The 13,057-nt window shown below is 41.5% G+C and overlaps 1 protein-coding gene across 1 annotated transcript in view; it reads right to left on the reverse strand.

Annotated features, from left to right (window-relative positions):
* Positions 1 to 300: 300 nt before the first annotated feature.
* LOC122561276 overlaps positions 301 to 13,057 on the reverse strand; it is an 18,788-nt gene continuing 6,031 nt past the window's right edge. The window contains exons 3-6 of the mRNA XM_043712918.1: positions 7,711 to 7,852; positions 5,740 to 5,873; positions 5,549 to 5,653; positions 301 to 4,771 (exon numbers count right to left, since the gene is read on the reverse strand). Coding sequence (XP_043568853.1) covers positions 4,631 to 4,771; positions 5,549 to 5,653; positions 5,740 to 5,873; positions 7,711 to 7,852 — 522 coding nt within the window. The 3' untranslated portion in view covers positions 301 to 4,630. The remainder of the gene's footprint in view (positions 4,772 to 5,548; positions 5,654 to 5,739; positions 5,874 to 7,710; positions 7,853 to 13,057) is intronic.

Here is a 13,057-nt window from a genome sequence, read left to right on the forward strand (position 1 = left end):
CAGGGTAGCCTTTCGCCAGTTTAAAAGCATCATCCTCTTGATTTTCAGCTAAGTTAACTATTCTGAAGTTAACTGCTAAACTTTTCATTGTTTACTAATTCACATACACGTACAAATAGTTAATTTCCACACCATTTTTATTGGTGAAACTGACATGATTTCAAGGCATTATTGCAATCATTTTTAAGACCGCTTCAGGTGAATGTCTATTTCCTTATCAAATATCACATTTTCTTTTCTTAATGCCTTCAATGTTCACTTAATAGTATTTTAATGTCTGAGATGACAGCTCCAATAGTGCAGCACTCCCACAGTGGTGACTGTCTGAGCATACGATACCCTCTCACCTAATGCACTGGGAATGTTGGCATTGAAAACAGAACCCAGTTCAAAGGATTTGAACTCAGAGTCAAGACTGTTACTCAACAAATCGGCTGACACAGCGCAAATTGGTAATGAAGGAGTTAATTACAGGCCTGCATGATCAGGCTGGGACAGCAAGGTGAATTTATATACAACCTTAAACAGAGAAAACCATCCTAGATGCTTCAAAAAGGTTTGTTCTCAAAGAGGTGGACACCAGGTCAGACTCAGAGAGTGGTAATCAAAGCTCAGTCAAAGAGATCAGCTTTAAAGAACATCTTAAAGAAGTTAAAGCAGAAGTGGAAGTTTAGGGATGGCAGTCCACAGAATATGGCAGAGGTAGCTAAAAGCACAGTTGCCTCCAGTAAAGTAAATGAAGAGAAGGTGCATAAAGACTCAGGATCACAGGAAAGAAGACACTGAGACATTTGACACGGGAGAAACTGGAGCTGATCCAAGAGATTTAATTCAGATGTTCAAAATCAGCAATGGTTTTTGATAGGTTAACTGAGGAGAAACTGCTTCCGGCGGCAGGTGGGTTGGTGATCAGATTGACAGTGTTTGGCTAAAGGATAAAAGTGAAGATAGGAAATATTCTTTGATCTGGAACACACTGCCTTAAAGATCAGTGTAAGCAGATTCTGTATTTAACTTTCAGAAAGGAACTAGAGAAATATTTGAAGGAGGAAAACAAGCATAATGCAAAAAGAGCAGAGCAGGGGGAAAAGGAGAAATGGGATAGCACAATCATGATGGATTGAATGGTCCCCTTCAGTGCAGTAAGATTCAGTAATATACTATGGTTTACAGCATATATATATAGCACCTGTAACATAATAAAAAGTTCCCATTGTATTTCCAGGAGCATTATGAAACAAATTATGACACTGAGCCACATAAAGAAATATTAAGTCAGTGATCAAAAGCTGAGTGAAAAAGGTGGGTTTTAAGAAGCATCTTAAAGGAGAGAAAGGCAAAGAGATGGAGGGAGGGAATTCAAGAACTTGAATCCCAGTAAACTGAAGGCACAGCCATGCATGTTGGAGTGAATACAACATACAAGTGGAGATGCTCATGGTGGCCAGAATTGGAGAAGCACACAGGGTTCTGTGACTGGAAGAGATTCTAGAAATAAGAAAGGGTGTGGCCATGGAGTGATGTAAAATTAGAAGAACGTCAAAATCCAGACGTTGTTGACTGGGAACCAATGTAGGCAGGTTGGCACAGGGAGACAGTTCAGCAGGTGCATTTAAGGCCAAAGGACTTAGGATGGCCACAAGTTTACAAAGGATAGAATGTGGAAACCAGCCAAGATGCATTAGAATGCTTGGGTCTGGAGGTAAAAAGGACATGGTTGAGGGTTTCAGACACAGATGAAGTGAGATGGAGGTGAAACTGGACAATATTGTGGAGGTGAAAATAGGCAGTGTGTGATGGCCCAACTACAAATTTCAGAGTTCATGTCCGGTCAAATGTTTCTGCTGATTCTTGCACAGGATGTGGGTGTTGCTGGCAAGATCGGTATTTAATGGCCATCCTTAGTCAGCCTTGAGAAAATAGTGGAAGCTGCCTTCTTGAACCACAGCAATCCATGTAGGGATAACTACAATGTTGTTCAGGGAAGAGCTCTCAAATTTTGATCCAGTGACACTGAAGTAACTGTGACACATTTCCAAGTTAGGATGGTGTGTAACTTGGGTGAGAACTTGGCAGTGTAGTGCTTTCATGTATCTGCCGGTCTTGTCTTTCTTTCTTTTTTTTTCTTTTTTTTTCTTATGGGTATTAATTGTAATATACTTCTGGGGATCCTCATCTAACTGCCATTGCAGGTATGCATGACTTCTGTGCAACTTTGTGAAGGACAAACCCTCTGTCAGCTTTGTGTATAAGTCCTCTGAGGGAGTAAATTTAGGAGTAGACAGATTTTTAATTGGAATAAGTTGAAGGGTAATGAGGAGAAGGCAGGAAAATGGGGGTGAGGAGCATGTCAGCCATGATCGCGGTCTTGTCTTTCTAGGTGATACACTGATTGAAAACAATTGTCAAAGAAGCCTTCATGACTTACTGCAGCACATCTTATAGATGGTATATTCTGTTGCCACTGTGCATTAGTGGTGGAGGGTGTGAACGTTTGTGCACGTGATGCCAATCAATTGGGCTGATTTGATGTCAAATTCATGAGTGTTGTTGAAACTGCATTCACCCAGGCAAGTACAGAGTATTCCATCACGGTCCTGACTTGTGATTTATAAACAATGGATAGGCTTTGGGAAATCAGGAATTAATTTAACCCCTACAAAATCCCTAGCCTCTGACTTGTATGTATACATATTTATATGGCTAGTTCAGTCAATGGTAACTCCCAGGCTATTGCCTCTCTCTTGTTGAAGATGGTCATTGCCTGGCATTTGTGTGGCACAATTGTTGCTTGCTGTTTATTAGTTAGTGCCTGAATATTGTCCAGGTCTTGCATATGAACATGAATGTTTTCAGCAGCTGATGATTCGCAACATGTGACCGCAATGTTGTGAACAAAATGGCTTAATCTCAGACTCTTGCTCTGGAAAGGGGTGGAAGCAGTAGTTCAGGAGTGGAGTTTGGAATTGGAATCAAAGTCTTCATGATGCTTATTTTAAGGAAGTTTCCATTCATCTTGTAGCATAGGCATTGGGAAGGACAACAAATGCTGGCCTAGCCAGCGATGCCCACAGCCCTTGAAAAACAATTTGTAAAGCAGTCTGATAATCTATCAACAACAGAGGAATCAAAAGCAGTGATTCTGAGGTGTTGTCAACTTACATACGAAAAGTAGTGCTGGTCATTTGGATACAAATGTCTCAGAGGGACAGCGTGTAAATCAGAGCTAGAAGAGAATAAATCAAAGGTAGAAGCAGCAGAAAGAGAAAACATTGTAAGTGATTCACTGCTAGGATTAGATAAGGATGGAACCAGGTGAGAGCATTCCCTCCAGGCTGATGATAATAGAGAAGTGTTGGAGGAGGATGGTGTAGTTGCTGTGTCAGGACAAGTCACAGTCACTCAGAATGTCATTGCTGAGAAGCATTTCAGTACTGAGGCAGGGGCAGGAACCTGACAGGAGGGATTCAAAGACTGAATTCCAGGAAATCTGAGGACGGATCTGGGGTCAGCAACGTGTTTAAGGACCTTGGTGAGGAATGGGATGTTGGAGGTGGGACACTAGTTTGCAAACTGAAAGGGTCAAGAGTTGGTTTTGTGAACTGGGAGTGAGTTTGGCAGGTTAAGGGAGAGGGACAACAATCTGAAGACAGATGTGCTTACAATATTGGCAAACAGGGGCGCTATAAGGGGAAGTCAGGTGACAAGGATCGAGGGAACATGAGGCAGGTGTAATGGACAGGTTGAGCTCAGAGAAGGAGAAGAAGAGGGAACCTAGAGAAGAATGTGAATTCAGGGTTGAGTGGTTGGTTGGGGGGGGGGAGGGGGGAGGGGGGTGATGAGTTGGAGGGAGTTTGGTCAGGAGGGTGAGTGTGAGGAAAGGACATGGCTGAGACAGGTGATTGGGCTGTCTCGATTTTAGTCATAAAGAATCTCCATGAGCTCTTCACACTTGTTATTGGAAGTGAGGCTGATGGGGTCAGAGTGAGGTCGAAGTGGGGTCACATGTAAGGGGTTTAACAAGGCAGTTTACAAGCCAGGCTTATTTTTGCATATTCCTAGGGTGAACCTAGAAGAATGGACAGTTTGTGCAGATACGTGTAGAGTTGGATAATGTTTTGAAAGGCCATGCTATTTTCTGACAATGGATGGTTAAACCAGTTTTCTGTTATTTTCTTTCAAATCTGTATCACTTGGACTTATGGGGTCGTGGGTCCAGGGTGAGAGTGAGTAATGGATATCAAAATTCGAGGTCAGAGTTCAGAATCTACAGAAATGTCTAGCGAATGGAGAGCCAAAGACTAGATACTTTGAGTATTTTATGTCACAAACGCAGTAGAGAGAGCAAGGTAGGAAGATAAAGCGAATCTTTGGTGGACACAGAGCTGTACCAAGTGTTTTCACAGCAACCATCCAAATGAGAGAAATGAAAGGGACTAAGATTGGATAATTGGGATCCCAGAAATAAATGCACACATGCTGTGGGGAACTAGAGATTCTCTTGGTACAATTCCAAACACTCAAATGAGGTGATTTGATCTGGAAATCTAATCGCAAAGTCAATGTACAGAATGGAAGAGGGCTGGTGCTCTGCTCGCTCATAGCCACTGAAGAGTGTTTCCACATACGTTCAGTCTCCAAATCCTTGGACATCGAGAGGGCCCTGGCGCACCCCTGGGCAGATTGGCAACAGCCGATGTCTCTCAGAAAGTGCGTGCTGTTCCTCTCCACTCTGCCAAATTATATCCAGGAATGAATCAAATGAGAGATCCTTGCAAGAAGAGGGAGAGAAAAAAACATATTGCTCCAAACTGAAGTTTTGAGGTACTGATATTTTAGTAGGTGCATTCTGCTCCCCACCCCTCGAAAGACAGACACAGGTCTAGTGGCACTGAAATGGGTCCCCAGGTGGTTGCACCTTTCCTCAGAAGACTCACACAGTCTCACACAGAGGCCTTCCCCTTTATCACACGACCTTAGGAACGTTCATTAGGAAATGTAACAGCCATAGTACAGTGGGTAGAAGCTCATGGGTTCAAGTCACACTCCAGAGATGTGTCCAAAATTACGACCTGTGCAGTAGTGAGGGAGCTTCATACTTCTGGGAGAGGTGTCATCTCTTGGGAAGAGATGTTAAACTGAGGTTGCACCATCTCTTTCAAGTCATGCTCAGTGTCCTGGAGCTACTATACATCCCTCAATCAACATGACTGAAATCAAATGATCTGCTTGGTGACCACACTTTTTTTTTCGTGATTCTGACATCTTGTGCCTCACATTTCAAAAACAGTGGGTTATGGTTTAAAAATACTTCATTGGATGTATTTGCACTTTGGGATATCCTGAGGTCCTGAATGGTGCTATAGAAATGCAAGCTCTATCTTTCCTGGTTTTTCCTTCAGTCCTTTGTACTAATTGGTTTCATTATAGATGTTACTAAATATTAATCAACTTCAGCCTATTGCATGATTCCAGAAGATTTATCATATTCCCCCCACACTCATTCCCTATTTAACACACAAAGAAGATTAGTATGTGGTTTAAGTACCTGACACCCAATCTCAAACAGCAGGGTGTAGGCAGCCTTCAAGCTCTTGTTAAAGGTATATAGGTCTTCCAGTCCAGTTAAACTTGTAGGGTCAAAGTAAATATTCTGAAAGGCAAATGAAAACACACACAGAGTTAATGTGTATTATTCAGAGCTGTCTGCTCGTTCCCTATGTGCATCCTAATACCTACCTCTCTGCTGTAGGCAACATTGGAATCAAAATCCCCAGGATGAAGACCACAATGCCAGCAAAAAGTCAGGAACCTTACGCATCGTTTGAAGATCTTTCTGTGGTCAAGAGCAATTTCTCTTGGTCTTCCAAATCCTGGAATGTAATTAATAATTTCATTTCATTCATTTATTGCTTGTTATAGCCCTCTTATGAAAGTGTGATGTGTGACCCCAGTATTTCCGGTGTCATCACAAAGATAATGATTTAATCCAAGTAAGTCCCCAATATACCTGCCTGATGAAATCAAGTTAATAGAAAAAACAAAGTTCCTGTACTCATCAAGAACCACTACATATTACAAATAAAAATATTTGAATCACTGATAAACAAAAATATGAACTATCAACTCTACTTGTTGAAATCGTAATATTCTTTTTGAACACAGACACTGACCAACAATGGGTAACGTAAAAGATACTGGGAAAACACAGCACCAGTCCACAGGATTCGATGAGATGTTCCTTTTGCTTCCCAAGATCTTCTGTTCTCTGATCTCCTTCTTCAGAATCCTTAACATTTTCCAAAGAGGCACAGAGTAAACAAATTATAAGGTTTCTTAGTTACTGGTTAAAAGCAACTGCTTATAACAACTCAGAGAAGATAACTGGCTTTCTTCAGGCTTCAGTTTACTTTTATTGCAGAGAGATAGAGACACAGAGCATGCTCCTTCAGCAGTTCATAGGCTTCTCTCCCTCCATCGTTAACACCTAAGCAATTCACCTGGCCAATAGCCAATCTGAGAGTTCTTGTCGGATTGATGTTTTCCAGAATCCACAACTGGTCATATTTACACAATCCAGTCAACAATCTGTTGCTAGATGAATCTCATTATGCGCAGACATCCTGGTGCCATGGTGTCTTTTCTCTCCTCTTCCACTGCTGTCAAAGCAACAGTGTAAACACAACTCACAATGAGTTCCAGCAATTTCTTTTTAAACATGCAGCAATTCCCAACATAGTCCCTGGGTTTTTTTTTTAAAATAGTCCTTTACTCATTTATAATCACAATCAAAAATGAAGAAAAATAAGATCTAGTCTTTGCATCCTGCACTGCACTAAGCTAGAATCTGTGATAGCTGAAGTTATGCACTGTGTACTTTGTCAAACTACCCTGTAACCCCAAATTATTTCCAATAAAAACTGAAAAAAATGGAGAAACTCAGCAGGTTTGGCAGTATCTCTGGAGAGAGAAACAGAGGCAATGCTTCAAGTCTGATAAAACCACAGATGGACTCAAAACATTAACTGTATTTTCTTTTCAGGCCTGCTGAAAATCTCCAATAATTTCTGTCTTTGTTTGTTTAAGAATAAAACAGTTCTTTGCTTTCTTCTGCAACATTTTCTTTCTTCACTTCAGGTTTCTAGCACAGCAAACATTTTATTAACCAATAGCTATGGGACCAGGAGTGTGCTGGTTGATCAAGAGGTATGCATAATCAATGTAAAACACACAGAGTAACAGAACGCATACCTATCACTGTATTATTTTATTTACAATATAAGTCACTGAAATAATAATGCAACTTTGCCTTAATTGAAACTTACTGGTAGGCAGCATTCTCACTCGCAAACTCAACTTACTACTTGGACATCACGGAGACTGCGGTAATGTCGTAAATTTCCTGTATATAGGCTATATAATTTTTGGTGGCATTTTGAAAAGGTGCTGGTTAAATCAAAGTTTGCTGTCTCTGCAATTATTTTACTTTTGTTTCTGGATTGCTTTGTTACCCAAACTATTCCTGTTTGATCCACTCGGACCTTTTGTGTACCCACATTTCCAAGTTTTCATTCTAAACAGGGAAGCCAATTTTGCATCTGCCCCAAGGTTGGAAAAAGGAATAGAGAGAAATTGGGGGAAATCAAGCAAAGGTGAAAGTCTTTAATCTGGGGACTGTACTTGTTTAAAAAGAATAATTTAGCATCTTACCAATCACAGGTCTATCCTGTGTTAAATAAAGTATTGATCCGGTGCGGTCACACATCACAGCATAAGGCATAAGCATGGTCGCATCCGGCTGCAGTCTCAAGAAGTTCTGGAGTCTCTTCTGCCAGTCTGAAAGAACTGACACCTAGGAACAGAAAGGAGCAGATTAAGATATGTTCAAATCAACATTAATCAGAGGCAGATCCTGAACAATTGTGCAAGTTAACTTTTATCAATCAAAGATATACAAACATGCATTTTTTGGATTGTGTCTTGGTGACTTCTTCTTTTGCAAAATAAACTCATGTTCTGTTGTTAAATACTTCTGCAACCTCGTATGAATATGTACCAGTGACTAACCACCTTGTTAAGAAATTGCAGAGAATTAAATATCCAATCTATTCAGTCATTCTGGGTTTCTTTCCAGGATCTGACTTGTCCAGTATTACCATCAGTGGGGATCATAATAAATTCTAAGCAATAAAAGAACACACTTGCTCAAAAGGACCCTGACCATATTCAAGAAAAAAAAAGTCCAAATCTCCACCCTCCAGAATCCCCAGGATTATACAGTGGCAGACCTACCCCATCCATACTGAACCCCAGACCAACTCAGTGTCAGACCTGTCCACACTAGTACTGTACCTCAATGTTATACAATGAAAGATCCATCCTCAACAGTACTATACCCCAGTGTTATACAATGACAGACCTCTCCCACTGCAATATCCCAGAGTTATACAGTTGACAGATCTGTCCTCACCAGTACCATGCCCCAGTGTTACTAAGTGACAGACCTGTCCCTACCAATACTGTATCCTAGGGTTAGATAGTGGCAGACCAGTCTCCACCAGTATTATACCGCAGTGTTACAGTGACAGACCTGTCCCAATCAGTTCTGCTGCCCAGTATTATACATTGACAGACCTGTCCCTACCAGTACTGTATCACAGGGTTAGACAGTGACAGACCTGTCCTCACTAATATTGTACCCTGGGCATGACAGGCTTGTCCCCACTTGTGCTGTAACCCAGTGTTACAGTTATAGACCTCTTCCCACTTGTGTGCCTGAGTCTTAGAGTGTCAGACCTGTTCCCACCAGCATTGTACCCCAGTGTTAGTGACATATCCCCGTTCACACCAGCACAATATCCCAGTTTTACACAGTAACAGTCTTGTCTCACCAGTACTGTGACCCACCATTATGCCTGATCCAATAATTAAAAATCAACAACAATTGCTGCAATTAGTAGCTTCTCATTTTCTTTACACCAATGAGCTAGCATTGCACCTCTCTGAAATCCTGGTTGCATTAGAGATTATTATTTCTGTAATCCTCTAAACGCTCTGTAATTACAATGAGCTCCCAAACAGCCAAACTGCTGTTGGAATAGAATGATCAATATCTCCTACTTTTCCAGTCTCTGCCTTGCTACAGCTTCAGTCCCCAAATGAATACAAGAAGGATGAGCCCAATATCCTGAGCAGAGTGTGACAGCCAGTTTACATGCTAATGATCACCATTAATACTAGTGAGAAAATATAAGTCTCTAACTACAGCCAGAGACTTGCTGAACTGTGCTGGGTGTGTGTCAGAGATCCCACTTCACCGGGTGTTGTATGGATGAAAGGCAGGGTTCTAATTTATCCTGGTTAAGGAATTACTGGAGGCTGCAGCTAAATCGAGATGAATGACTTCAATGTTGAGTAAGGTAAGCTTTATTAGCAATGAATGATTTTTAAACAGGGAGGAGTTTTTTTTATTTTCTGTCACTGTTTCTCTTCCATTCAGAAGTGTCTGACTCTTGTTGGGAGCTCTCCATTGAACCCCACCCAACTCCTGTATCACCCACAGTCTCACTCAACCATCAGGAATTCATCCTAACTGATCAGTACATCAGAGTGGACAGTGAGTATCAGCAAACTATTAGACAAAACATCATAAAGTAACTTGCTGCAAAGAAGAAGGCTATTTGGCCCATTGATTCCATGCTAGGTCTCCATGGAGCAATCCAAGACGATATGCCTATCTGTGGACCCTACAGCATTGCAGGATCATTTCTATCAAGTACCTGTACAATTTCTATTTGAAAGCATTGATTGTTTCCACTTGCACCACCCTTGTGGGAAAGAAGATCCTGGTCATTATCACTCCATTACCATAGTAGACAGAAAGTCTTTTTGGCTTGACAGCAGCATCCAAGAATTGGAACTTACCACATAAATGAGGAATATGGCATTGGAACCTTTTTGCTGATGTGATGCCAGATTCATATGCTGTCCATCCTAATGACTGTGAATCTTACCAAATAGCATGTCCCTTAGGCTGTTTACAATAGGCAGACTACTGATCATATTTAATCAGTCTGTGCTTGAAAGACTCAGAAATAATGTCCAACATTACGTAGGATCCTGCAATTTCACAGCGCTTGCTAAACAATCTAGTATGCTATGAATTACATTAATATTTCAGAATATCAGAACAGTTTACAACGAGGCTCAATTGCTTGCTACATTTATCTATAAACTCATATAGAGGACCTGTCCTCTGCAAGAAAAAGGGATGTTTCCAGGCACAGCAAGATTTTTTTGAATCAAATAAAAAAGTGTAGGCAACAATTCTTTCTTGGTCCTTAGTCGACTGACCAACTAATCAGCACCCTTTTGTCATGCAGTGTAAGCTGTCACTCTCTGAGTTTCTCAAAGTTTGACTCTTGATTAGTAACACAGAAATTTTACGTTAGTTTTGTTATGATTTAGGTTGACGGATGCACTTAAGTCTTTTTTAGCCCCACTCAACACCGATCATTATAATTTTTAAAATTTAACCAGGGTGGTGAAATGGCTGATTATATAGATCTTAGATTGGTTTGGTATTCAGAGCAGGTAAAAACAATGACTGCAGATGCTGGAAACCAGATTCTGGATTAGTGGTGCTGGAAGAGCACAGCAGTTCAGGCAGCATCCGAGGAGCATAAAATCGACATTTCGGGCAAAAGCCCTTCATCAGGAATAAAGGCAGAGAGCATGAAGTGTGGAGAGATAAGCTAGAGGAGGGTGGGGGTGGGGAGAAAGTAGCATGGAGTACAATAGATATCATAGAGTACATGGATTTTGAGGCCTCTGGGTCTATACTCAATGGAGTTTAGAAGGATAGGGGGAGAGGGATCCAATTGAAACTTACAGAATACTGAATGGTCTGGACAGAGTGGATGTTGGGAAGATGTTTCTATCGGTAGGAGAGACCATGACCTGAAGGCACAGCCTTAGAGGAAAGGGAAGACTTGTTAGAAGTGAGAGAAAGAGAAACTTCTTCAGGCAGAGAGTAGTGAATCTATGGAAATCATTTCACAGAAGGCTGTGAAGGCCAGGTCATCAAGTATATTTAAAACTGAGATAGATAGGTTCTTGAACTCAAGGGGATCAGGGGTTACGGGGAGAAAGCGGGAGAATGGGGTTGAACAGACTCGATGGGCTCAATGGCCTAATTTCTGCTCTTATGTCTTATGGTCTAAAGTTTTTCAGCAAATGTCCTTTCTATCTTCTGCAATGTCATTGGTACCAACATAAGGAGATGTCCTTAATCCTGGCACTGGGCAAGCAATAGTTTTCTGTACTACTGACCATAGCTGAACAGAACAGCTGAATGGCTTCCTGTCGCAAGGTACTGAGGTAATTTTCTCATCCATACAGCCTGCAAAAACATCAGAACTATTGGACAATTTCAGGGGCCAAGGGATCACAATTTTTCACTCCCTGGGTGCTCACACCTGCATCACCTGACACAGATAAGTTGAGGAGGAGTAGGTGTGCGGTTGGTAAAATCATGGGGACTCTCATTGTATCAACTCGCGGGTCCAGTATTGGGCAATTTTAGTAACATTGAAGCAGAATCTGACAGGCTGCTGAACCAAGGATCCAGACAGGCAATTCCCAATAATAAAAGCCAACTGAAGTCTAATTATGAGACCACCTCCGGACTTTGCAGAGAGTCTGACAATGTTGCTGCTAGCTATTTCGAGTGACTAGATAGGTATTTCCCTTCTATTAAACTCAAACTGACACAGTCAATTGTCAGGAAAACAATACTGCGGCACTCACCTGAAAGGATCACATGAAGTCATTACTCCCCTTGCAGCATTGCAGTTGTCATTCCGGTTCTCTAATGCATCTCCACAATGATGCCCTCTGATGGGCAAATCTGTGTCACCTATCTTGGGGAAGAAGACTTCTGTCTTTGCCCTTCAGCCTTTAGGAGAACCTGCACAGAAATATTATTGAACTGTGAAGTAATTTCTGTCTTCTTTCAGCAAGCAGTGTCAAACAGAATTAAATACATATGTGTGATGTGCATTGTCAAAGAATAAAGAATTGAGACATTCATGAGGGAAGTAGGTTATTCCCTATAAAGGAGGCCTCAGGCATCGGGCAGTCATAGAGATGTACACCACAGAAATAGACCCTTCAATCTAACTCATCCATGCCGACCAGATATCCTAACCTAATCTAGTCCCAAGTGTCAGCACTTGGCCCATATCCCTCTAAAGACAAAAGTGAGGACTGCAAATGCTCTAAACCCCACCTATTCATTTACCCATCCAGATGCCTTTTAAATGCTGCAATTGTACCAGCCTCCATCACTTCCCCAGACAGCTCATTCCATAATTTGCATGAAAAAGTTGCCCCTTAGGTCCCTTTTAGATTTTTCCCCTCTCACCCTAAACCTATGTCCTCTAGTTCTGGACTCCCCCACCCCAGAGAAAAAGTCTTTATCTATTTATCTCATCCATGCCTCTCATGATTTTATAAATCTCGATATGGTCGCCCCTCAGTCTCTGATGCTCCAGGGAATACAGCCCCTATTCAGCCTCTCCCTGTAGCTCAAATCCTCCAACCCTGGCAACTTGCTTGTAAATCTTTTTGGAACCCTTTCAAGTTTCACAACATCTTTCCGATAGGAAGAAGACCAGAATTGCATGCAATATTCCAAAAGTGGCCGAACCAATACAAGCGCAACATGACCTCCCAATTCCTGTACTCAATACTCTGACCAACAAAGGAAAGCATACCAAATGCCTTCTTCACTATCCCATTTACCTGCGACTCTACTTTCAAGGAACTATGAACCTGCACTCCAAAGTCTCTTTGTTCAGCAACACTCCCGAGGTCCTGACCATTAAATTGATAAATCCTGCGATGATTTGTTTTCCAAAATGCAGCACCTCGCATTTATCTAAATTAAACTCCATCTACCATTCCTCAGCCCACTGGCCCATCTGATCAGGATGCTGTTGTTCTCTGAGGTAACCTTCTTTGCTGTCCACTACACCTCTAATTTTGGTGTCATCTG

This window comes from Chiloscyllium plagiosum, chromosome 22 (genome assembly GCF_004010195.1).
Source record: "Chiloscyllium plagiosum isolate BGI_BamShark_2017 chromosome 22, ASM401019v2, whole genome shotgun sequence".
Taxonomy (NCBI): Eukaryota; Metazoa; Chordata; class Chondrichthyes; order Orectolobiformes; family Hemiscylliidae; genus Chiloscyllium; species Chiloscyllium plagiosum.